The sequence below is a fragment of the Paramormyrops kingsleyae genome, chromosome 9 (genome assembly GCF_048594095.1).
Source record: "Paramormyrops kingsleyae isolate MSU_618 chromosome 9, PKINGS_0.4, whole genome shotgun sequence".
Classification (NCBI taxonomy): domain Eukaryota; kingdom Metazoa; phylum Chordata; class Actinopteri; order Osteoglossiformes; family Mormyridae; genus Paramormyrops; species Paramormyrops kingsleyae.
Window position 1 is genome coordinate 5463604 of NC_132805.1, and position 26792 is coordinate 5490395.

Here is a 26792-nt window from a genome sequence, read left to right on the forward strand (position 1 = left end):
TAATCCTCAGTTGTTGTTTTTTTTTGTTTGATGAACCAAGTACATGGATTTATTTGGCTTCCTGTCCCTGACTGAAGAATGTTATCTATCAGTCCCAAACATATTGCATTGTACATTCTTTAACATTTAATCACTCAGTTGATTCTTGTGTCAGGAAATACAGCTGATAATTTTTCACAAGGCAAGTCACTAGACTTTTTTGAACAGTTGCTATGATGCACCTGTAAGTTAAATACTGGATTAGCTGAAGATTCCCTTCCCATGAAAATGACTTATGAAAAACTCATTATATAAGTATATCACTTCCTGCGCTGTGACTTACTGCAGAGCTATACTGACTTTGGTGTAAAGCTGGGTAGTTTGTGTTGCTGTGAGGATCCCTCATTTTTAGCTAAAACTCCTCTGTGTCACGGCATGACTGTGCTTCTTGAATTGTGCATTCGAGCAGCGGTGAGGAAGCAACAGCCACAATCAGAAGGACAATTCATTTTCATACTTCTGCCATCTGACCAGGATCAGGAACTGATTATTTTAATTAGTTTTAGTACAGGACACACTGGATGCAATTTTAATACATCGCAGCATTTTATTGTGCTTCCCTGCTGTTATTCATTCAAAAATCACATTAACTATAATTTGAGTCTGACAAGACAGTCGGTGCTTGTCAGTACCACACAAATTCCACTTTAGCCTTTAGGATTTTTGGACAGTATTGGCTCATCACATTGGAAAACTCCCAGATGTATTACTTTACGGGTGACCATCATATTGTTCTTTAAACTATGAATCAATGTTTTAATTATAGGATATGATCCATATCTGGAGTCTGGTAGAGTGTCTCCCCATCCCCCCAAACAAGAAGCCCTACATTCCCATCATCACTGAACCCATCTGCCTAAACTCCAGTGCCCTACATTTACCAATGAGCTTAACCATCTGGGCCATTGTGCCAACGAAATGTCTGCAGTCTGGGTCCAAAGTACAGACGCTCTTCTACTTACGAACTTTCAGCTTACGAACTTTCAGACAAATGAAGGAAGAGGACTGAATGGCCATTCGGAACGTAACGCGTTCGTAAGTTGAGGAGCATCTGTATACTAGTGATCTAAGAGGCTAGAGAAGGTGGTGGGGTATGTTTGGTTGATATGTGGGAGCGAATCTCAGCTCCCGGCTGGATTTAAAGTGGTTATGACAATACTTTCTGGAAGCATCTCACAGCTATTTTCTGAGAACGTATGACAGGAGACTTTGTCTGGAGCGGTGAACTTCATAAAGCTGAAGACTAAGATGAAGACTGAAGGCAAAGTGTCCTCTGTGGTGTTGCAGAAAACTGTTGACCATATGTAGTGAAGTTTGACGGTCCAAAAGCAAAGACGCAGAGGATCAGACTGACTTAAAGAAAAAGGGACCATGGTTTTATAGAGTCCACCCTTTGCCCTTTTCAGCAGGAAACCTACTGCTCTTCAGATCTCAGCTCAATCTGGTGGCACCACTGCCAACTGAATGGCGAGTCACCGTCAGCTGACGGTTCCCAGTGAAACTGATAGCAGATACATTTAGGGAGCTGTGTTTAATGGTGACCTTCTCAGAAATAAAGAGGTCAGCACTTCATGTGAGTGGTTCCAATCTATTAACAGGGACGTAATGACTGAGTCACTGAAGCCACAAGTTGAAAAAGATATGGGGGAGAGATGCATGCGGAAGGATGGACTCCATTTGAGTTGGATTCATTTGGTCTGCTCTGTCAAATGTTCTGATTCCTAATATATTTACAGACATCTGTGACCAAAGTAATGCTGTCAGTTGTGCCCCCCCCTCCCCCCCCACTCCTATGACTATTTTTAAAGAATATATTTGTTGTACCCCCTCTAAACATAACCCCCAGGAACTGAATACACAAAGAGATGGAAACCCAAATTATTAATCACATAACAAAATTAAATATAAGCGGACACATGAAAGTTACCAGAACTTTACGACAGATAAGGTGCCTGAGGAAGTGTGTTGAAAGAGAGGAGTGTGGGAAGTCATGTGACTCTCAGTGCCAAATATGTTTCGCCACAACATATGTCAGATGTCAGTGTTGTCATTTCCCTGGTGATGACTGTCTTAAAGGATTAAAGTTATAACTAAGAAGCGTCTGTGTGTGTGTGTGTGTGTGTATATATATATATATATATATAAACTTTTTTGTAAATCAGCTATGCAACAATAGGTAACTGTCAGTTTCTCAACCGCAAAATTCACTAGCAACTGATTGATTTCCTATAACCAACATCCCAGGATAACAATGTGCTCATTTTAATTTGCATTATTTTTGCATTTCTCACCAAGGATTTGTTCTAAAAATTGAGTACAGAGGACAATGATATGCCAGAGGCCTTGCAAAGTGAAAACTGTCATAAGCTAGCAGACTGTCTCTGATTCAAAGAGATGTGCCGTAAATTTACATCCCTATGGAACACAGCTTTGTTTGCCATTACAACCAATATGAACCTGACATGTCTTTCTACATTCTGTTTACACTAATGCCACAGAGACGCTGGACGTACCCCTTCATTCTGAGATAGTGAAAGGCGAATCTCAGAGAAAAGGTCTTTTAACAAAAGTAGTTACTTGCCATTTAGTCATTTATACAAATGACTGTCTATCCCTGTGGGATAGCTTTAAAAATAGTGAGTCACACACTAGAATGTGCCAGAAGAGAAAACTTCACTACAGATCCTGCTAATGCTGTGCTCTAGATGCGTCCATTTTCTGCAACCGCTCATCCTACTTAGGGTCACGCAGAGCCTATCGCAGAGGGTACAGCCACAAGGCAGAGAACAGCACAGGATGGGGTGCCAACTCATCACAGGGCACACACACGCCATGCACTCCTATGGGCAATCTGCTCATTCCAATTAACTTCAGAGTTTTGGACTGTGGGGGGGAAAAACCAGAGAACCCGGATGAAACCCCACAATGACACGGGGGGAACATGCAAAGCCCACACATGGAGCCCTGGTGGAGACTTGAACGCAGGTCCCAGAGGTGTCAAGTGACGGTGACATCCACTGCACCACCATACTGTGCTCTACATACATTTACAAACTCACTCTTCATCCTTCGTTCCCGTGAACATAATGAATGCATCATAAATGCAATATTATTAGTCATATAATGACGGAGCTCCTACTTCATATCCCTGGTAACCTATAAATATCACTTGACACTAATGGTGCAAAGAGCATAACAGGCATCTTGGGCTCCATGTATGTAATGCACATAAGTAGACTCCCATGTGTTTGGAAATATCTCTAATCCTAGTGGAAGCTCTTTGACTGAAATCATTCAACTTTTCCTGGCAACAAGTGGCCTTCTAAGGGGGGTGGCCTATTTGTGCTGACTGCCGGTCAATGGCACAGCTGCCAACTTAAACTGCGTTCACCCGGTGAGTTGGATTAGCCTATTCAGAGGAAGTGGCTAGTTCTCCCATTGTCGCATTAATCTACTCAGCAAAACAATAACTATACGACCATGACCTAATTTTACAGATCCACGCTGCCCACATCATCAAACAAAACGTTAGTATTTATTTCAAATAAACAGCATCAGCATCAATTAGTGCTCGGCGTTTACTGCTCTCTCTTATACTCGTTTAGATTTTTATTATTAGTCAAGATTATGAATATCAAAATATCTTTTGTACTGCATCATTATTAGTGCTTAAAGCCTTCTGAAGTACTCTTTAGCAGAGTAGACAATTTGCATCTGACATGCAACAGAATGGTCATAACTGCATCATGTTTACTTTGCAATCGGCTTTATGAAGGATTACCTTCGGCCATTAGAGTGAGTTTCATACTTGGATTTCTTACCTATGAACAGTGCTCTTCTAACACCTGTGTGGTCTCACAAACTTCTCAAGCACTTTTCTGGAAGTCTGCTTCTATACCATTCTTGATGTTACAATCCAGAACACAGTTGATGCTATTGTTATACATTCCCGAAATCAAGCACACTTTATGTCAGAGCGGCGGCTAGAGGTCATATAAAACATATATAGTTTCAGCATTTTTTTAAATGTATATTGGTGGCAGCTTCACACAATGATCCAACAAACAGCGAATCAGGTGGCTGCACCTGAATATATACAACACACTCAGGGTCAAGAGGTCGACGTATTGTGTGGCCAAGCGTCAGAAACGCTAAGATATATGATACAATTTTGATTGTGGTGTAATTGTTTAATCCAAACATGGTGGTACCAGCATCTAAGGAACCTCCAGCCTCCTGGGATTTTCGTGGAATATGAAGTCTAGAGTTTAGAGAGAATGGTGTGAAAAACAAAAACCATCGAATCAGGGGCAGTTTTGTGGCCAAAACACCTTGTTAATAAGAGAAGTTAGGGGCCAGTCTTATTAAAACTTCATAAAGGTCCAAAAATAAGATGCAAAAAACACAACGCATCAACTCTTAAAGTGGCTCTGGAAAAAAAATGACTCCTAAAATGGTATTACATAGGGGTATCTAATAAAATGACCGCAGTGTGCATATATGACCAAATCATTTCAAAACGCACAAATATAACCTTTAAATGCAAGTCCCCCATGCATTCATGAATATTCAATACACGTGAGATCCTTCATTTAAATGATGAGAACTGAGATTAATTTAATATACGACATGTATGTACACGTGTAGACATCTAAATAGCGCCCGTCGCATTACAACACGAGTACACTTTGCACAGTAAAGTCGCAGAGCAGCCGCACCGGGGCTGTAGATGGAGCTGTGGAGTGTTTGCGGGGGGAACCCGGCGGCAAGTCCCTATTACAATACGAAGCTCTGCGGGCGGGGAAGCCGGGTTTGAGAGTCAATGATTCACCCCGCTCTGCGTAACTGGAGACTACTAATTCAGCTCAGGGTATTGAGGGTGCGAGCCGAGGGCGACAGCAAGACCCATCGCTGGGAAACTAGAGAGGAGCAGAGAGAAAGACGCACTAGAGGAAAAGGAGGCGCATCTGCGCGTGGAAGCGGACAGCGAGACGCGATCCAGCCTTTCTCAGCCTTACTGAATTTTCCCAGCTCCCCCCGTATCCTTGCTAGAAAAAAAAACTGCATAAAAATACACCTGACCTAACTCTGGGAATAGGATCTGAAACTGTGACACCTTCACAATGAAGAAAAACAATTCGGCAAAACGGGTAAGCGCCTTAGACTATAGCCTTCACGGCTGTAGTCAAGTAACTGTTTCCTCTGCATATTCATTATTGCGGCAGGTTACTGTCTTAAGACATTTTATGTTCTATGCTATGTTGTCTAACAAATAATGCTGCGATTTATTACTACTCTGAATTGTTTGTCAGTATGAAATCCAGTACCTGCTATAGTTTATTAAACAATGTCTGTAAAAACATTTATGTGTCAGCAGACTACACGTCTTGCGTTTAACACACTTCAAAACTACGTGCAAACATAGTTGGTTATTTTTTTCCGCGTAGGACATTATTTAACATACTGTAATTTCGTAATAGTTTATTAAGAACTATTTCCAAAGTCGCTTATACGGTACGGTTAAATAAATCGTAGATGAAAGATGTCCTTTAATGGGGACTATATATGCCGTTACCCTTCTGTCAGGGTTGTCTAATAACGAAAGACGATCATTTGAATGTTTTAACTTTATAGCGTGAGTAACTTTGCTTCCGTAGTGAAGCTCAAGAAGATTCAACTCATGTCAGGAATGTTACGTCTATCTATCTACATGACAAAAGAAATGACAGCAGCCTTTGCAAAAGTCACGAATCGTCCCCATCCTCTGAATCTAAATGAGGCGCTGCGATCATGTCAGTGCAGGACGCCCGTCAGCTGAACTGCCCTCTGTTTGCAATACCCAGGGCCCCCAGGATCCCACCCAGCCATCCTCTCAGCCGGATAAAATAGGATGGATTCGCAAGTTTTGTGGCAAAGGGATTTTCAGGGAGATCTGGAAAAACCGCTTTGTAGTTCTGAAAGGAGAGCAACTCTACATCTCCGAGAAAGAGGTACAAGCATGTTTGTTTTATTGTCTGACCACAAGTATACTTGATTGTGAACGTAACCAGATCTGTTCTAGTTATGTTCTAATTTCATACTATTGTGGCTATAAGAATATATACGTTATAATCATTGACTTTCATATTTTAAATAGTTACCGAATACATATGTAAGGGGGAAGTTGTACCGCTGAAGTTCCGTTACAAACTATGAAATATAAATGTTATTACCTTGGTTTGCTAAGGGTTTCGAAGTATTTTTCCAATATAATCATTAATGAAACATCAAGTTTACGTTGTATGTGTGTGTATACACACAGGACATACTGGATATTTAGATAGATAGATAAATAGATAGAGTGGCCATGCTTAAATCATAAATAAATAAATCTGAACGCATTCTCAGAGCAGTCAGCCATTGCTTATTGCTTGCATTTTGCTCAGGACATTTTCTGATTTTCTTGCTTTATTCCTGGCAAGAATGCAACTCAGCGATATGGATAATGACTTAGTGAGTCCAGGTGTTTCATTTTTAATGTCTTCTGTGGCAAAATAACATCTATCCATCTATAAGCGAATCTCAGAAGATGTAACATTTTACATATGTCAAGGGCGATCATCATGCGGAGTCCTTGGCCACTGGCTTTCTGATAAGGCATCGCCGCGTGTCACTACCTAAACTGGGCAGCTTAGGTGGTAATGAGCCTCGCATAAGGTTCTGTCGTTAGGAAGCTGATGTTACGAGCAGCTGAAAGATGCACCCCAAGCACTCACACACATGCTCTGTGCTACTGCTTCTGCCATGAGCTGGCAACCGCTCATCCTGACCATCCACACCTCCCTCACACAAATACAGAACAGAGCAGTTTCCTTGTTTTACTGCAGATTTTTGTGGTTTGTGACTGAAGGCACTAAAGTGACGACGGTTCGCATTTAGAACGTGAACTTAGAACCAGAAGTAATCAGCTCATTGTAGGGCATTTAAAAGACCTCTATGAGGACAGGATGTTGACTCTAATTTCCCCTGGTTATTTAATAACCCTGCAATTGTTTTTCCATAGAGCGCTAATAGGCCGATGAAAAATGCCCCATGAAGGCAGATTGCCGTTTTCTGAGGCTGTACTGACAAGCTGAAATCTCCCCTGGGATTTTATGGGCACGTGTGTTAAGATGATCCACCTGCGAGTGCATATTAGGCTGCACACTAACTCCCCCGCTTGAGTCAGCTCCAATCACGCATTAGCAGAACAGAGAGGAACATCGTACTAATTTAGTTTGAAGCCTCCACAAGACACTGTGCAGGGAAATGTGAAAATTGCAGAGGGCGTGCAAAAGTGTGCATGTCTTTTACAAGCTTGATGCTGAGGATTCTGGGAAGGTGAAATCATCACAATAGATCAGAGTCACACTGACAGAACCATCCACCTGATCTTATATACCTCCCTTACGATCTCTCTGTTTATATCTAAAGCAGCTTCTCCAGCTTCAAAAGGTTGGATGACTTGTTGACTTTACAGTGCATACTGTATATCAACAGAGGTGTAGTGTAATGATCATTTAGGTGACTGCTGTCCTCTTATGGGCCAACAAAGATCTGCGGATTTCCATAATGATTCATTAAAACTTAAATGAAGGTGTCACAGTTTCAGATCCTATTAGATTCAGTTTATTTCAATAATACATTTTTACAAAATGCAACAATGTTGCAATGGCTTTATCTCTGGCTTACATGCCAATGGCCCCTGAAATGGTCATAAGTGTGAATAATGCTTGTGCTTGTCTGAGTCACAGAAATGAGGTCAGTATGTCTGTGTTGACAGCAGATGCTTGTGCAAGATTTACCGTATCACCAGGAAAAAGTTCCAAGTTTTGCCCTTTTCCTTCTCACTCTGTTGCGGCTCATGTGAGTGCTCTACCAGATTATGCCTAAACTGGTTCCTAGCGACCAGGTGTAGCTGTGGACACATAGCTGATTTACAAACCGGCAGCTGAGAGACGGCCCGTGGCTGTACATGAAGCAGACTCTCTGCTGTTGTTGTGCAGTGTTGTTATTGTATCTGGAACTTCGCGATTGTATTTAAAGATACATCTCTGGCTATTACTACATAGAAACATCTACCGATGACACCATTCTATTATTAATATAATGGTATAAAAAAGCAGGAAGATGTGCCACACAAGAGCCGATGATGATAACAGATCCCCTATGATGAAATATATAGCAACCAAGAAGCTCCAGTCTGCATGTTTTAATCTGGATATTTGTGGGCCTTGTTTCTTTATCTCAGTTTTACTTTAAGTTCTCATCTAGGCTGGGAATCAGGTTTCATGGAGACTTGAAAGGGTAAGTCTCCCCAGTACGGGACAGCTGTGGATAAATGTGGTGGAGCTCAAATTGCACTTATCTGGGGTTTGGGTGTCTGTTCAGTGGAGAAAGACGCCACATACATATCGCCATACTTCCACGCCAATAGATGGACTTTCTCCCTCTGTTAAATGCTATTTTGAATATTGTGAGGCGTTCTTTGTAATGTACACAATGTACGCTACTGAAACCTGGCTGTTATAAGCAAAGTTTAAGTCTAGATATTTAATTAGCGATTAGATAATCGCTTCTTCCAAGTGATTACTGAAAACATACAAAAAAATCTGTATTTACTTACTGGTAACTGTGTGGCCAAAGAAGGTTAGTGAGAGGCTTTAGTTTCCCCTGTGCACAGGATCAATGAAAAGTAAGCGAGAGATGTCAGTGTCCCAGTTCATTTCGGGCCACACATTCCAGCCATTAAACATGAACGATCAATGATATAGGATTAAAGGTCTTCCTGTTTCAACCTTCAGATACATTGCTGAATTGTTGACAAAGTGATGCATTTAGAACTGAGTCAGTTTTAACTGGCCAAGGGGTATATCATTCTGTTTTAGTGATTTACCTTAGATTTTTATCTCAGAAGCTTTGACTTTCCCAGAAGTTAAACTGTAAACTTTCTTTACAGAACCATGTATCTGAGGCTACAATTACCAACCATCATTTCACTGATAAATGTCTTTTCTTTCCTTAAACGCAAACACTCCAGACTATTGGGAATGCTGAGGTGATATCCACAGGAGTTCTCTACCAAGGGTGTCACTAAGGATTTATGAAAAGGGGGGGCTAGGGTCCCCTAAAACAGCCCCAGCACCACTGCTGCTCTCTACCTAGATGAAATGGAAATTCTGGCTCTCCCTCTAATCACTACCAAACTCTCAGCTAACGGCCTGACACCCCTAGGGGGAGACCCCTCTGTCTAATGACGCAACGTGGCATTGGTGTCAGCCACTGACTGACGGATTAAATAGTGGCCCAGTAAACATTCCTGTGATTTGGTTCTCATCTTTGGAGATTCAAAGTGAGACATTGCAGGCTGTCAGTCTACAATCTGTCCATCAAGCGGTGCTCATATGTGCTGTGCGTCGACAGCATGCCCTGCTCTCTGGTTATGGTGATTCCGCAGCACTGTGGAGTGACAGAGAGAGCATCTCCTAGTAGCTTGTGCCGAGCCTAGTGCCAGTGGCGTGTGCCAGCTTGGTTCTCTCCAGTTATGCCATACGTCAAGCCCAGTGTCTTGCTGCAGCAGCATGTGTATTAATGGTCCATTGTAATTTAAGCTGTATTTGTAAAAACATTATTTTGTCCTCCTACTGGAGGATTCTATGGATCTGCCATTCATGATCGATTTATTTTCCTTGCAATTTCAGGCACCATCTGAAAAAGAACTGTAAGAGAGAGAGATAGAAGGGCCTTTGTTTCATAAAGAAGGGAAGACATCACCAAATTAGTCGTTGCAGGTGGAAGGCTTGTCTTTGATGATCTGGCTGGACAACCAGTGTAGTATTCACTTGTTCCCGGCAATCGGTTGAGCAGACCAGACTGTGGCACGCTAACAAGCGGATACTGGAAAGTGTGTCACTGGGAGCGGGCGTTTCTGTGTGGTGGCAAGGACTCACATAGAGATGCACAATGACACAGTGAACGGGTGTCCTCCTCATTCGGGCCACACAAGGACGCGTTCTGTTAGCCAGGAACAATCTGAGTCCTGTCCCTCGGCCCTCTCTGTCACTCTTACTTTCTGCTCCCTCTCGCTTCCATGCCAAAATACTTGAAGCCTGGCGCAATAGCAGTAATTAAGTCTGGCTGATTGTCTAGTTCCCAACCCCCCCCCACCCCCCCCCATCCTAGCTCACCCCCCAGCGCCTTTCGCTTGGACCTGCCGGTCATTGTGGTGGAAATGAGATGGATGAAGTGGGTAATCAGGCAGGTGTGTCAGTTATGTTCCTACGTCAAACAATACCAAGTCCTTAAAACCTGCTCTTAAAGGACATATGTCTCAGTCTCAACATCCTGTCCTTTCCGACAAACCTTTTGTGATTCAAGCAGTTAGTTAAATTAGCAGATGCAGCTTGAATAATTAATATAATGTAGAGTTGACTTGTACCTGTCTGTGCTGTACAGTACTTGAAATGTAACAGGAGACTGGAAGCACAAACAATAAACTCATGATTAGATAGTTAGATGGGTGTGTGCAGTACTCAGTGTGATTCAGAGAGGAGAACAGCCATTAGGTATTTCCAATTCTACCACTCATCGATATAATTTCAAACTAGATACTCAGAGCCAAAATTTTATTATGTACACCTAAGTGATGAAGTTTTGTCACAAAAAGTTATTTACAGCTCAATGAATTTCGATGAATTTTATCCGTTAAATAGCTACAGCTGATTAATATATTATGATGTACACATTATAGTCGTAAAGTTCTGTTAGACCTATCAAAATATGTAATCAAAAGATATTTTTATGAAAAGGTTGTGTAGGATATCATATTTAATACAGTACTAATGAAATACAATGGTAAAATTATTGTGAGTTTAGGCTAATGGTTATTGCCATAACCCAGGAAGTACAAGGCACGGGAGACCCTGAATGGGACGGCAGACTACTGCAGGGCAGACATCAAGCCAGTCAGCCTAACTGCAGGAGGAAACTGGAGAACCCAGAGGAAACTTGCCCAAACACGCAGAGAACATGCAAACTCCACGCACAAAGCTGGAGGGTGGGAACTGAACTCACAGCTCTCGAGGTGCGATGCCACAGTTCTATCAAAGCCTGAAACACTATATGGCTGGATGAAATGTAGGATACATTCATTATGGATATCAAAATCGTCACCGTTTGTCATAGTGCTTGTTTTGTGGCTTCGCTGTTTGCATCTCGTTATGTGGGTCATTTTCAGGGGCGAGTCAAAAAATTTTTTTAAGATGGGGTGCATAAGAGGAATTCATACAGAATGGCCAACCTTATTTCCAACCAATGACGTTTTGAAATAGGTGAATGACAAGGAACGGGGCACTCTGGGGCCAATCAGCTGGGTCCTGTGGCCCTTGTGGCCCCGCCCCTACATATGCCCTTGGTCAGTAGTCTGTACAATATGCCTTTGAAGAAATGTAATCCCCCTCCTCCTCCACAGACACATGACCTCCTCAGTCTGGTGGCCTCTTCAGCCTTTGTCTTCTTGTCCATTTCACTGACTGTCACTGGCACAGAAGGAACACTACAGGCATGTCTCCCAGCAGTTAACTGATGTGCCATTATTGTCGCTTCCGCTCGTGAATATTTTAACAACTGGATGATTGTTATACTGACTATTCTGTAAAGAAATACATTTTTTATCCAAGCCATAATTGATAGTCAGCTTCCTTTTCAAACCCATAATGCCACCATTTACAAAGGGAGCTAGAAATTGGTTGGATGTGGAAACGAGAAGCTGGCAGTAAATTTCATAGCTGGTCAGAGAACATGACCAAGAGACTACTGCTGGAAACGAAGACATAGGCGGCTTACGGCTTCAAAAAGGGGAAGTCTGTGTCTGCTGAGATTAATGGGAATAAACATAGACAAGGGTTTGGTCAAAGTCCCTGTCTTTCCTCAGTCCTGAAAACACAAAGTCTCCTGGTTAAGCCTACCAGCTCTGTGGTCACCTCAGGGTTATCAAACACCTTCACCCTCAACATTTCCTCAGCAGTGCGTGTGGAGTGGTCTGGAGCAACACTTGGGGTTTGTGCATGTGCATGTTTCTTATCTGCGTGGTTGCTGGCACAGCGGGTTTCCTGTTGTAAACCTCATACAAGAGCTGCACTTCGGAGTACAATGTAGAATGCTCCCTGTTACAACTGTAAAGCACAGACCTGCTGTTTCTTAGGGACTGTACAGTCAATGGGAGGGACACGTACAAGCCTGACTGAATTCTGAAGGTATCACTGCTTTCAGAACCATGCGAGAAAGTGTGAAGCAGATCTGAGTGTCGTAGAAAATGCATAGTTAAAAAAAATACTAGATTGATATCATGGCCTTTAGAAAGAGAGAAAATAGATCAGAGGCTGCTTGTGGCACTTCATTTGTGAGGCCCAGAGCTACATCTTCCGCTATCGTGTCCGTGAGCTGCTGTGGTCGTTCTAACGCTGTTGCTGCAGCTTTGCACGCATACATTGCGCCATTATATCTCCAGCTCAAGCTAAGACTGAAAGAAGCAACAGTGTTTATTTAGAGCGCTCGTCATTGCCTGTCCTCTGTGCTACTTACGAACACGCGTCTACAGGCGTGAAGATACAAATATCAATGGAAAAAAAAAATCAAACGCATAGTAGAATATAAAGATGTATCAGGATGGACCTCATGCTCATAAGGATGTGCACCAACTATTCATCCCAGAATGCACTGGGCACAAGGCAGGGGTGCACTCCGGTGGGGAAGGGAGGCTTCCTTCTCTCTCTCTCTCACGCGCACATATGCTTGTATTACTATCTTTGTGGGGACCGTCCATTCACTTCTATGGGAAAATCTTTAACCCCAACCCAACCCAACCCTAACCTTAACCATAAGTAACCAAATAGATTTTACAAAAAACATGTTTTTTTATCACATTCTGGGGACATGGAACATGCAAACTCTATATATTGGGGTGTCATACAGACATATACATAGTTAAAATTCTCTAATGAGGAAATGATGTTTTTAAACATATATATATATACAGCTGTAGATGCAGGGAGTGGTGAAGATCTGAAAAGTATCTCCTCAGCACCAAACTGTAATTGGTGGATCACTACTTTTACAGATTCTCTTTTAATGTCACAAGGATGATCTACAAATACAATGTGAAACAAGGATAAGACATTTCCCCGCAGAAGTAGATGTGAATGGTTCAGTCAGAAAATATATAGCTCATCCTGAGGGACAAACAAAGGCAAGTTCTTCCTCGGCACCGTAGGAGAAGCATTTTATTAAAGATTAGTGTCAAATCAGATACTTGCATAACCAAGGTTATTTCTGGAGTACAATAACAATATATTACATGGCGTCTGCATATAGTGTAGTGAATTCTTCTGGGGTCTCTTAAGACATACAAAATGTGCATCTGAAATGTAGAAAAAAAAATAATGAAATGTTTATAGTTCAATTGCATTCAGATCATAGTTTTATAAGAGGTTTGAATAATGGTGTTACGGTGTAAACTGTGCATGTATACAAAGTTGGGTAATTCAGGTCCAGAGAGTAGAAGTCCATACCGGGATTTTGTTTCAACCAACCAGTTGAATACTCAGTGACTGTGACTCTTTATGCTCAACTGATTGGTTGGAAAAACATCCCTATCTGGACTTTTACTCCCTGGACCTGAATTACCCAACTCTGCTTGTATACATTGAGTATTACTTCAGTTACAATTATAAAAATGGCATACCTGTCTCTGTAAATCTAATATTACACGCGCTCAACCTGACACATTATAAAGGGTAAGATAAGTTGCCATTAATGTCAATAAATAAATAAATAAATAAATAAATACAACTTAAATGATAATTACACTTGTAATTATATCCATGAATTGAATATTAGGCACAGCTACAGCCTGAGGTCTACTTGGGTATGATTCACCATACACCAGTGTACTGTAATTTCCCTCCATTCCCCTTGATGGGCTTGCTCTCAGAATCAGCTTGAGGATCGCTTACGGTCAGTACAGGTGCAGCTTTTGAACAGGACTCAAATGAAAACTTTGGATGGGCCAATCAAGGGCTTCACCTACATATTAAGCCACTTGAGTTTAGCTTTGACCATGTGCTTTTCTGCACAGAAACAGTTTCTTTGTGGCATTTGTGCATTAATCAGTTTTTCTTCTCCAGTGTCATCAAGCCTGCAAATCTTTAATAAGTATCTCTCTAGCATCATGCTGCCACTACCATGCTTGATTATATAGATTAGCAATTATGCTGCAGTTATTTTTTGCTGTTTTTTTCTGCAGACTTATTTTTAGGCCTGGCTTTCTGACACTGCTGACTGCTCTGTATATAGTTGACTGATGTCAGTCATTGAACACTGTAGCTCTGTAAGAGGCTTCAGCAGCCTCCTCGGCCTATTGGCCAAGCGTGTTTACATGCATTTGTGCCCGGTTGTCAATGGCTCTCATACATACAATAGATTCATACGTAGGACAAGATAACAGTCACATGGTTTGATTGATATATACGGTGTGCATAAATATATATAAAAAATGCAATAGAGCATGTGAGTGCAAGGAATGTTAGAAGAAATACAATATGTACAAAACACTGCAATACGTACCGTGAGTTAGTTATTGGGGGGGCATAGTGACACGGTAGTCGTCACTGTCTCCTCACACCTCTGGTATTAGGGTTCCATGTGTGTGGGGTTTGCATGTTCTCCCCGTGTCATCGTGGGGCTTCCTCCAGGTACTCCGGTTTCCCCCCATGGATTTGGAGTTGCCAAACTGCCCATAGGTGTGCATGTGTGAGTGGCTGGTGTGTGAGTGTGCCCTGCATTGCGCCCATAAGCTCTGGATCCCCCTCTGACCCTGTATATGACAAGCTTTTACAGAAAATGAATGGATGAAGTTATTTATTTACAACAATGAGGTATTGTGTGGTAATGGGGCAGGGAGATATGATGGTGGTTTCCTGCTCCCTACTGGGGAGCGAGCTGGCCTGCAGCCAACACTTTCTCAGAGTCATTTTTGCTCACAAGAGATATTTAAAGACTTTGATCTAAGCATCCATATATGACTGAAATATCCTTGCTTCTGCTTTTTAATTAGCTGCTTGGAAACCCTCTTCGGTCTCCCTGGTAAAGCTGTCGTGAGGTTATTTGGTGTGCTAGTGAATATCAAGCAGAGACAGGTTTTTTTTTTTAATTATTGCACACAGACAGGGACCACTAAATGGTGAGCTTCATCACGATAATTTCATGCCAGTGAAAAGGCTTCGTTTAATTATGCTGTCGTGAATTGTCAGGGTCGCACATTTTAATTATCTATTTACTTACTCCAAAGTGTCATTACTTTGCATACATTGTGAAGAATTGGGGAAAAATGTACAAGCGACTGAATACTTTTACAGGCAAATAATTCCTTTAAGGTTACCTGTCCAGGTATTTCAAAACTGCCCACACGTACTGAGGGCTATCTGGAAAGGGGATGCCGCTTCTTAAAAGTTAATGTAAACCTGTGTGGAGATTAAATTTTAATGGGCTACTGCTGTGTGATAGAAAGGTCTCCGCGACTCTGAGCTTGTCTTGCTCACATTAGTATTACCTAACTTGTATGAAGTGTAAAGGGTCTGAAGGGATCAGAGCAGCTTAACACAAAAAGCTCAGATTGCTTATGAAGATATAATGGTGTGTGATGTTTATTATGCAATCGTTGTCCTAAATGTATATCTTTAATACTGTGGCTCTCAAGTTAATCGTTACCCAGATTTATATCTGTGTGTATATTTATACACACACACTACACACACACATATATATATAAAAAAGGGGCTATCATATTTTTAATAGTTTAAACTACTTTAAATGGATGACTAATTATATCAGGACTGATGTTGGTGTGTAAGCTAAGGCTCATGTAGAAGGTGAGCGGGTATCAGAGTCTATGACAGTCAAACAGTGAATTAACGTGACCAGACAAAAAGACTTAAAATTATATCACCATATTTATGTCAGCGGATTAGTATGTGCTTGTTATGTAACATTGGCATCATATTGCATGATGCTATAATGTATTTGTATTAATGATTTTGGTACTGAAATAGAGTTGTCTTATATAAAAGGCTATTTTCCGTTCAGCTGTCAGTCCCCCATGTTTAAGATCTCATGCAATAATGTAGTTCCAGGCAGCACTAAAAACTATGCCAAAGACCTCAGATTTAACATCATTGTGGAAAGAAAATAAGTCAGGATGTCAGCCTGCCATCTATTCTCTCTGCAAGGCAGAAAGTTAACATGAAACTACAGGAATTTCACATCAATATTAAAAAAACATCAAGCTGGCTGTTCTGTGAAGTTACAGGAAAATAAAAGACAATTGACTAAGCAGCAAGCTATTCTGACAATTCTACATACCTCTGGTTACAATACAGTTTAGAACCAAACAGATTCTGGGTGTGGAATCCTCTATAGGGAATCACTGCACAGATTCTGGGTGTGGAATCCTTGATAGGGAATCACTGCACAGATTCTGGGTGTGGAATCCTTGATAGGGAATCACTGCACAGATTCTGGATGTGGAATCCTTGATAGGGAATCACTGCACAGATTCTGGGTGTGGAATCCTTGATAGGGAATCACTGCACAGATTCTGGATGTGGAATCCTTGATAGGGAATCACTGCAGACTTGTGTCTCTTTCTCCTATTGGGAAGTTGCTTATTCCCAGTAATCCCACAATCAATTTAAAGCAATGACTGCAAATATCACAGTTTTACGTGTCCATGCTCCAGTTTTTAGCTCCATTAATTAATGTGAACTCAGTATATGATACCAGAAATGTCTTTTATCTGTTAAAACAGATGAGGAAATAATTTGAACCTCTACAGTCTCCAAAACAGGTAATGACTGCAGACAATGCTTGGCTTAATATTTCTGCATTTGCAGTATAGGCAGAACACCCGGAACCATCTGAATATGAGTTGTTCTGCTTTTCAGATCAAGTACAGACTTGCGCTGGCTTGTGAATAGCTTTGGATTACAGCGTTTTCAAAATAAATCAGAGTGAAATTCAGCTGCAGTGATGAAGCCCTCCCTATGCAGTGGTGACCCTCAGACTGATAGCACAGAGCAGTGTTTAGTTTTCCGTCCTGACGTCAGCTCGCGTCATCACTGCCGTAGCAAGCGCCTAGCAACTGGACAGAACTGTAACAGTATTGTATCCCTCCTGCTCCACCAGATCAGACCTTATTGTGGGGCAAATTACAGACTTTGTGCACCTCTCACAGGGCCCGCACTGTTCTCTGGGTCATCCGCAGTGAATTGTGAAACGCACAGAACTAGCTGGGAGCCAGTGTGACATTTAAGACCTCATTTGTGTTCTTTCCAATTGGACACCGTTGCACGTCTGCTAAGAATATTTCGTTAAACTTTGTTTCATTTCTCTGCTACGATTCCATCAGTTAACACTGATGCCTTCTTAACGAAGATGCCGTTTTGCATCCAGGACAACTTGATTTCCGATTTTTCGCGACTGAGATTCTGGTGGTTTGACTCTATTAACTAAGTATTGTACCTCCACTGGAGCCCACAGTGTGGTCAGTGGAAGCAGATTTGCTCATTGTAACGCACGTGTCCACACCCCTCCAATTAAAACTGACAATATACAGAGGCAGTTTGTCAGTGCTGGGGTGACACACACTTTTATGTGTTCATGTGTGAAAGTGGACCGTCTGCCCATTCCCTTGGATCGTCTGTTGAGGATCAGCCTCGACAATCACCCAGAGCTTGACAGCACCCATCCCATCCAGACGGCCCAAAGAGTCCCATACGTATCTCCCACTGCCTGTGGCCCTTACTGAGCCCTTGGCATCATGACATACAATTCCACTATTCCACGAATATATCAAATGATATGATTTCTGAAAATGCTACAGCAGCCATGTGGCGAAATGGCCGTACTGTTTTCATTTCGACAACCATTTAGATATCACTACATGTTTTGTCGAACACACACAAATATTATTCTCTTTATTAGAGCTGCAGCAAGTGGGGGGGGGGGGCAGACAGTTAGCCATTTTTTAGAACTAATGTCAGCTTATAACTGTATCAGTTATAAAACAGTTAAGTCGGTGTGTAAGTCTATGTCAGACAAGCCTAAATACATACAAGCTTGTTTTTCGTGCACATGAGCTTTTATAAAGCAGTGGGTGGTTAAGCGGTTGGTATAGATGTATGAAATACATAGTGCTGCATAAATGTTCTTCAAGATTTACAAGTTTTTCCAGGCAAAAAAGAAACGTATTTGTAGTAGATTGAAATTAAGCCCCACTGATGAATTATGATGCACGGAACTCAAACCAATACTCAACGGCCATATAAAATCGACTGCAGGTGAAAGACGAGAGGAAGATCCAGGAGGTGTTCGACCTGACAGACTACGAGCGGTCAGAGGAGCTGCGCAAGTCCAAGAGCCGCAGCAAGAAGAACCACAGCAAGTTCACTGTGCTGCGCTGCCGTCAGCCAGGGAACACGGTGAGTCTCATGGGGGGGTATTACTGGCTGCGCTTATGCTGTGAGACCCTGAGGCATCTGGTGCAAGTGAATTCAGGGCTAGAAAAGTAGCAAGAGGCCAGGATGGTTAACATGGATGGATGGATGGATGGATGGAACCTAATTCCAATAATCACTTTTCAGCACCACGGCATCTCCTCACAAGAACATATAACTCTGATCTCTCCCTTGCTGCAACGCTAAGGTGTGCTGATGCAGTCAGAACTAAACAGAGCATTTCAGTTTCAAAAGTGCTGCTGTAGAAATTCTGATTCGAACTCCAGCTGTGCATTCACATCTAACAGGCGCCAGCTGTTTCATTTCCTATAGGCACTTCATAATATTTTTTTGACTAGTTTAAGGACATATTTTTTGACTAGTTTAAGGAATGATTGCCTTGCCACGAGAGACGTATATCTGCGAGCAAGCTTAGACAACCTTTGACCGAATTTCCTACACACAGAATTCTTTCGCTATGCAAAAGGCTACATTATATGAAACAGGGAGCATCACAGGGCCAGTTATAAGCTGGTGTTTTACCAGTCAGGGTGGCTGTAGTCTTGCGTGTGGTTCAGGGGCTTTTTAAGGACGATAGTGACACAGAACACATAGTCTCTGTACCCTAACCCTCACCTCATTGGCAGCTCCGGCGATCTTCTGCTGGCGAAGGACAGAGCCGAGTCGTGCTTCCTCACTGTTCCTCTCTCTTACTCTGCCATCTGCAGGTCCCTAACCTGGTGTTCCTGGCTGTCAGCCCAGAGGAAAAGGAGTCGTGGATCAATGCGCTGAATGTAGCCATCATCAGGGCCAAAAACCGGATTCTAGATGAGGTACTGCTTGGCAGTGGTCCCGCTGACATTCTGAGACGGCGCATATCTTCTTTGACTTTATATTTCTTCTCTGATTAAACCCAAGAGAGCAGTAATACAATCATTAACAGTGGATTGCGTTGCTCGTTCTCCAATCCGGTCTTAGACAGATTATCAGACTAAGGCTGTTGCTTAATTTTGGCCTGCAGTCTGCGTCCTTGTTTATATGTAAATTTGAATATGCAGTTAATGGTTTCCACTCTAGAAAAAAGACGGCAGATGTCATATCGTCATATATCCTCTACATCGGAGCTTTTCCTCGATGGCAAATGACTTTCAAGGTTTGTGTTCTCAGTAGCATTTAGTTCAACCCTGGCATCGCTTTTACTTCAGGAAGAAAGAGAAATGGCTCAAGCCACTGAGTTCAAATGCCAAAGACGGCAAATCTACTCAATCACAACCTGCAGATAGAGGACAGGAGGGACATTATAGAACCTGTCTGCCTTGTTGGTAATCAGAGGGTTTCGCCAGGTCTCTGACATTTATGTGAAGTCACATGACGCAGACCTCCTACCTGGTCTCGTTTTGTTCCCCAGCTCCCATACAGCTGAGCATCTGCCTGAGTGACATAAAGTCATGTATTTGTAGTAAGATAAATCTGAGCTATATCTAATGTTGCATCATATGGCCCAGAAAAGGGTGAAAATGCTGGACAGGAGGGTATGCATGTACATATATACAGTAGTGTCTGTAAACATCAACAGTCTTCTGTCAGTGCATATAAATATTTATGGTAACAGGCCCAACAACGGTCTCTGGAAAAGAAACACTTCAAAATAGCAGTAAAAAAATGATGCTTTCATCCACCCATCTTCCAGCCACTGACATGGCACAGGATGGTGGGGGTCGGAGGGTGGGGGGCTGCAGCCTAAGCCAAGCAGCACAGGGCACCTGGCAGGGATACACAGCACAGAATGTACTGGGGAGGGTGGAAGAATTAAAGATACAAGCAGAGACACACACAGAGTGAGACTACAATGAGCAAAATGAGCAGCCCCCATAACATCATAATAATAATAATAATAATAATAATAATAATAGTAATAATAATAATATAAATAATACTGTGGTGGACTGCCGGCCTGCCCAGGGTGGACCCCCCCTCTCGCCCGATGATGCTGGGATTGCCTGCAGCTTCCCCGCGACCCAGATGGATAAAGCGGTACAGATAATGGATGGATGGATGGATGGATAATAATAATATTATAATAACAATAATAACAACAACAAACTGGAGAAGATTATAGCATTAATTCATTCCATATAACTTTCATCAACATCAAATAATCGTGCAATTAAATTCTGGGCCAGTTCCAACACTGGGGGCTTTTGTTGGGAATAAATTAAATCCCTTTTGTTGACCACTCAGTTACACAAAGGCCATTTTTTTACCAAGTAATAACAGGAACTATTACTTAAAAAAAGATCTGGATCACTGAAGGGACTAAAATAATAATTCAAATGTTGCCAATTCAACCCATCAAGCAAGGTGCCTATTCTGCTTCAGTACAAGAAACATTCAAGAGATTATGACAAGCCATAACTTGCTTTAAATAAAAGTATGACATCAAGTTCTGATTATACTGTAATACATAATGTAACATTTTTTAATTGAGCATAATGATCTCTGTAATGTCCTAGAGCTTGTAGCTTCAGTTACTGGAGGTGACTGGAATCAGACCAGATTAGATGATATACACTTTTATACATTTTTGGAAGCTTATGCAATGTATTACTTTTCCATAGTATGTCCAGAGGCATCACATGTTGGTGATCAATGTAGAAACTGAGCAGCTAATCAGCTTCACTCCTCCAGCAAGCATGTTTTCCATGCCTCACTGCCTCTGTTTTCCACTCCTTTTCTCTCTTCCAAGGTCACGGTTGAAGAAGAGAACCTCCTGGTCCACCCCACACGTGACCGTGCAAAGATTCCCCACACCCGACGTCTGCCCACTCGTGGTCATATCATGGCTGTGGTAGGTTTTTTCCTCTCATTAGTACACATGCCACATGAATACTGCATTAATATTTGTAAGCCTGTGTTTTAACTTATACTGAATGCAGAAATTGTAACAAGATATAGTGATTGTGAGTATACTGAAGTATTTCATCTTCATAGTGCCTAAAATGTACTCTGTGGTGATTTAGGCATCCACATCCACGTCTGATGGCATGCTGACCCTGGACCTTGTGCAGGAAGAAGACATTTCAGCACCAATTCAGCCGGAGCAGGGCGAGAAGAGCTTAAAGGTAGACCTGGACAAGTCAGCACCACAGCCTGATTCAGTACGTCAACAGACAAACACTGAGAGCGCAAAATCTCCTGTGAACAATGTAGCAGTGGGCAAAGGACAGGGTCTACCTCAGAAAATTAAGATCACCTGGGACCAAGAGCAGGTGACAGGGCAGGCCCACTCCCCTGAGCCCAGCAAAAAGCAGACACCTGCAGAGAAGAACCAATGTGTTTCTATGGACAAGATCTCCAGTTCAGACTTGCGGGCAGTTAAAGGGGCTACCATGATTTCCCCAGGTGCCACGCCACCGCTGACTATCAACCAGTTGCAGGATCTAATCTCCAAGAAGCTGCAGAGGACTCAGGAGCTCCTGGCTGAGGTGAAGGGGAAGCAGCAGCACAAAGATAAAGACTCGTCCAACGAAAAACACCTGGAGAGCAGCCACGCAGAGGCGGAGCGGCTGCTGCAGGAGGCCGTTACGGCCTGGGGTCACGCTCGGGACGTGTTGGAGGAGGTCCGGCAGATCCAGGCTCTGTCTCAGCAGTTGAACTCCACAGCTGTTAGCAACTTGACTTTGTCACAGAATGGCAAGCAAAAGAATCAAGTCACCAAAGGGAGGGTATGATGTGATTCGGGGATGAACAGCATCAGAGATCACAGCTACAGCATAGAGCGAGACAAAAAATAACAGTTCCAGGCACGGGTGGGGATGTATATTCTCCTTTTTTATGATAGTTTAAGTTCACTCTCCACACTATGCTGGAATGCATAAACATGAATGCACACCAGCCTGCCAATCTCCATGGTGCGGTGTGCTTTGAACTTCCTTTTAAGTATGCACTCCCAAACTGGAGGTTGGGAGGTCAACCCTTGCTGCAATCTGCTCAGCTCTGTAGACTTTGCCTTGTTTGATGTGAAGAACTTTCGTAGTCTGGATTGTACCGTCAAGACTGGCCATCTGATACCTAGGACAGCTAACGAGAATCAAAACGTGGCATCCCGGCCATAACGTGATGCAGTGGATTGTCCTGTGCACGCACTGCCTGGTCTTTTTCTGTGATGGCATCCAGTGACAGTTGGTGATGGGGGGCTGATGCAACGGTTACCTCTTCCGTAATGCGGGATTGAGGATGACTCCACTGGGAAGAACTACTGAGTGGGCCAGCTGCAAGACCTTGTGGTCCATGCTTTGTTATGCACTGGAAGAGTTCCATAATCATCTTACTGCAAACCCCCACGGGGAAGCCTAACCAATACAGTCTGTTAATTTCGTTGTTCAGCAGCAACATTTCTATGTCCAGATATGATCTCGTTCATGTGAGTGCAATTGACGTAGCAAAACAAGTAATTTTATACCTTGGTTTACTAACTATATATATAAACTATATAAAGACAAAATATAAATTTAGATATTATTTTTATGTGACAGTCTGCAGGTCATTTTTTGGCAGGGGTTTTGTGTCATTTGCTTATGATCTGCAAAAATTCACATCTAAGTATAATAACCAGGTAAATACAGTCAAGAACCATCAGCAAGATCAGAATGTTCTCTTCTTCAACAATCACCCAGTTACACAATTACTCTGACAAATTTTATTTTTTCATTTCCGGGAGAACATCAATCCATCCTGCCGTTATTTAACCGAGGCCCAGTCGCAGGAAGCACAGGGCAGTGAACACCCTGGACAGGACGCCATCTTTGGAATTTTGGAAAATCCTGTTTTATTTCAACAATTAGAATGAATCCATCCATCCATTTTTTCATAACCGCTTATCCAGTACATGGGTTGCGGTGTATTGGAATGAATCTTCAATAGAACTGTATTTATAAACTAGACCTTTTTTTGATATTGTGTAGACTTTACACAGTTGCACTATAGAGATTACTGTAAAAGAAGATGACACTGGCATGTAGAAATTGTTGCAGTTTATGATGCAAGTTCCTTCCACAATCCAAAGACATACGTCTCTAAACTGCCAGTAGTGTGTGCATGCATGTGCTCTGTGATGGACTGGCATCCCACCCAGGGTGTACCCCAGCCTTGTGCCCAGTGCATCCTGGGATAGGCTCCAGGTGACCCTGACCAGGATAAGCGAATAGAAGATGGATGGGTGGAGCTTTGATCTGACAATCAAGTCAATAAACAGGGAAGATATTTGCTTCAGAATCTCAGTATTATGTGTCACGGTGATATAAAACTGCCTTAGAATACCTTCAGGTATTATCAAAACAATATTTATAACATTTATAAACTATTGTCTCGGTCCATATTTGAAGCAGAAAGTTATAAATACAGACATCCATTAATGATACATACGGTAAGAAGAATGTTATTGGCCAATAGTATTTCTACAGCTTCAAGGCTGATTTTAATCAGTTTTTTAACTCCCAAATAGTTCTTTTGTCTGTACCTAGCATATGCACAATAAAACAAATAAGATATGTCTGCATGTAGTAGACAAACCAAAGGGCATTTCTTGCCAGTATGCCTGTTTTACAGTTGCTTTGTAATATGTTTGCACTCTGCTCCATTATAATTCAGTCAGTTGGACATTACAGAACAGTGTTAATGTTATTTTGTATATATATTTTTTTTTACTCATAAATGGTGATTTTCTGAAGGATAATTACAGTATGTGCTTTTTGGCAACAGGAGCTTCAGAGTTTTGATAGATATCAGGTTTTATATCGAGGGGAAATCAATGAAAGTTGAGTGTGAATTCTTGGCACGGTGCTCACTTTGGCCCACTATTGCCTTGCAGTGAAAGGGAAGCAGTGCAACCACTGGACAGGAAGCGGCTGCTTCAGAGGGCAGCATGGGCATCTTGCTTTTGGGTTTTTACGTACTGCTGAGATAGAGAGGCTCCTGCGGTCATCCTGCAATTCTTTCAAGTCTCGCTCATTCAGAGCACTCTGAACTAAACTCAGTTTCAGCAAGCGCCTGTCAGCACATTATCCAGAATGTTGACATAACAGAGCTCCGTGCAGCTCCTCCATGTAGATCAGCTGCTCTTTAGCACAGAACGTAGGAGGTTGTTACCATCACACATCTTTTTTCAGGCCTGAAATGATAAGCGATTGCGATCACCATTAACCGCCTCGCAAGCTGCTCTTCAGTTGTTTTGGTTGAATCGGGAGATCAGGCCCGTAGCCGAGGTAACAGTACGGTACTCTGCATGTCTATTGGTGGACATGATCATTATCCTTTAGAATTTTCTGAATAGGATGCTAGATGTAGCAACATTATAGCGCTGTGAAAGTGGACACAGTCATTATGTCATTCAAGTCCTGTGTATTTTTTGCCTGCCAGTGTTTACTTGCTCTCTTCTTTTACACAGATTTCACGATCGTCCAATTAATTTCCCATTGAAACGATATAAGAGTTTTAAAAGATGGCAGCCGAGACATTCTCAGATATCAAAACACTGTTGACCCAATTACACTGTTGTGTTAATAACTGTTTTGCAGAACATTTTAGGTGCTTCTAATCTGAATTACAATAATCAATCTGTGTTTTTTTTCTGTATGCCTGGATGACCCACAGTTATATGAGAGACAAACGTGCCCATTTTTTTTCAGGTAAAGGATTGATTGCGTTCGGCTTGGTGGTTTTTCAACCTGAATGTGTAACTACTTGTAATACATGATAAAGATGAAGGAAACAGGGTACTGAAAAAGGTAGTTACCTCACCTGACCGGCGTTTCCGAAGCACAATACGGAAAACGGACAAAACAAAGCAACTGTCGCAACAAAAATTAAAATGGCCACCTCAACACATGCCAAAGACTAGACAGCAATTCAAAGCAGGTACGCATCATAAGATAAGAACCCGCTATAAAGTGTGTCATTTGAATTTGGTTGTCATAGAATTTGCACACGTTTCAGTGGTCGAGTTCAGGATTTTTATTAATGAATACTAAATCCCAGCAAGATTATCAAACCAGTCTTTCAATCAAGAACAATTTACCTCAAAGCAGATTATTGTGTAAAATAATTTTGTATGTGGATTTCGTTAAAACAAACCTTTACTATTATTATTATTCTTTAGGCCTATCAACATTTTCTTGACTACATGTATGCTGTTTGTCACATGGAATAAGCACTGAAATTCTGGGGAAAAAACTCAAATGTAAAAAAAGAGAAGAAAGTGAGAAGAATCACTATTAAGTTTTAGATATTGTGCTACTTCATTTGTATTTTTACAATTACATTACAGATGAAATATATAGTGAATAAAATATGCAGATTACTTTTTGTACAACAGTGAATACATTTTTCAATTTCAGTTAAAATGCTTTTTAAAATTTCCATCTGATTTATTAAAAGGATTTTTCGGTTGAATATTTCTTTTTTCTTTTTAATATTTCTGCTTTGACCTAAAAGTCTTCCTTTGTTCTCCGGATAGTTTTTGAATGCTTCTGAAAATTTCTTGCACACATTTTTCGAAGGCACAGAGAATTTTATTTGCAGTAAAGGATGACTGTTGCATACCAAATGATAATTACTTTAGCCTTAAAAATGAGTTAGACAAGGACTTCTAAAGTACAGAGAGAAAGGAAATGAGTGTTACTGTCTTTTGTTGATTTGTTTCTTCAACTGAAGCAAACATTCAGCAGTTTCAGACAAACAGTCGCAGGTTAAACACATGATTCAGGGTTTAATGTTAATAAATGTGAGACTAAAAAATTCACTTTGTCTGATCCCTTATTTTTTTCCTCCAGGTTCCCCCCCCCCCCTTAGGGAATTGGAGTTAATTGCCCATAGGTATGGTGTGTCTGTGTGTGTAGATTATGTTTATATTACATTGTGGGGACCACAATGATAAAAACCTGTTATTTTGACATTGTGGGGACCATTTTAAGGTCGTTATGTTGGGATTAGAGTTTTCTCCATATAAATGAATGAAGAGTCCCCACAAAGATATAATGACAAACCTCCCTCTGTGTGTGTGTGTGTGTGTGTGTGTGTGTGTGTGCCCTCTGATGGGTTGGCACCCCATGCTGGGTTGTCAAAATATTTTAATTGCACAGTTGCAGAGGCAAAGAACTGCCCAATGCAAAGCGGAGGGCATTTAAAGAT

At 41.7% G+C, this 26792-nt stretch overlaps 1 protein-coding gene across 1 annotated transcript; it reads left to right on the forward strand.

Moving 5' to 3' along the window:
* The first annotated feature begins 4738 nt into the window (after window positions 1-4738).
* LOC111838455 (pleckstrin homology domain-containing family O member 1-like) lies at window positions 4739-26054 on the forward strand. The gene is made up of 6 exons (XM_023801467.2): window positions 4739-5189; window positions 5883-6029; window positions 18450-18590; window positions 19334-19438; window positions 21352-21453; window positions 21626-26054. The coding sequence occupies exons 1-6, from the start codon at window positions 5163-5165 to the stop codon at window positions 22334-22336; spliced, it is 1233 nt and encodes a 410-aa protein (XP_023657235.1). The 5' UTR covers window positions 4739-5162; the 3' UTR covers window positions 22337-26054.
* The last annotated feature ends 738 nt before the right edge of the window (window positions 26055-26792 follow it).

What these genes read in the sequence shown, in the direction of transcription:
- LOC111838455 (XM_023801467.2), top strand. Translation starts at nt 5,163, where the DNA reads ATGAAGAAAAACAATTCGGCAAAACGG. An exon ending in TCTACATCTCCGAGAAAGAG is followed by an intron (nt 6,030 to 18,449) that starts GTACAAGCATGT and finishes AATCGACTGCAG; the next exon opens with GTGAAAGACGAGAGGAAGAT. An exon ending in AAAACCGGATTCTAGATGAG is followed by an intron (nt 19,439 to 21,351) that starts GTACTGCTTGGC and finishes CTCTCTTCCAAG; the next exon opens with GTCACGGTTGAAGAAGAGAA.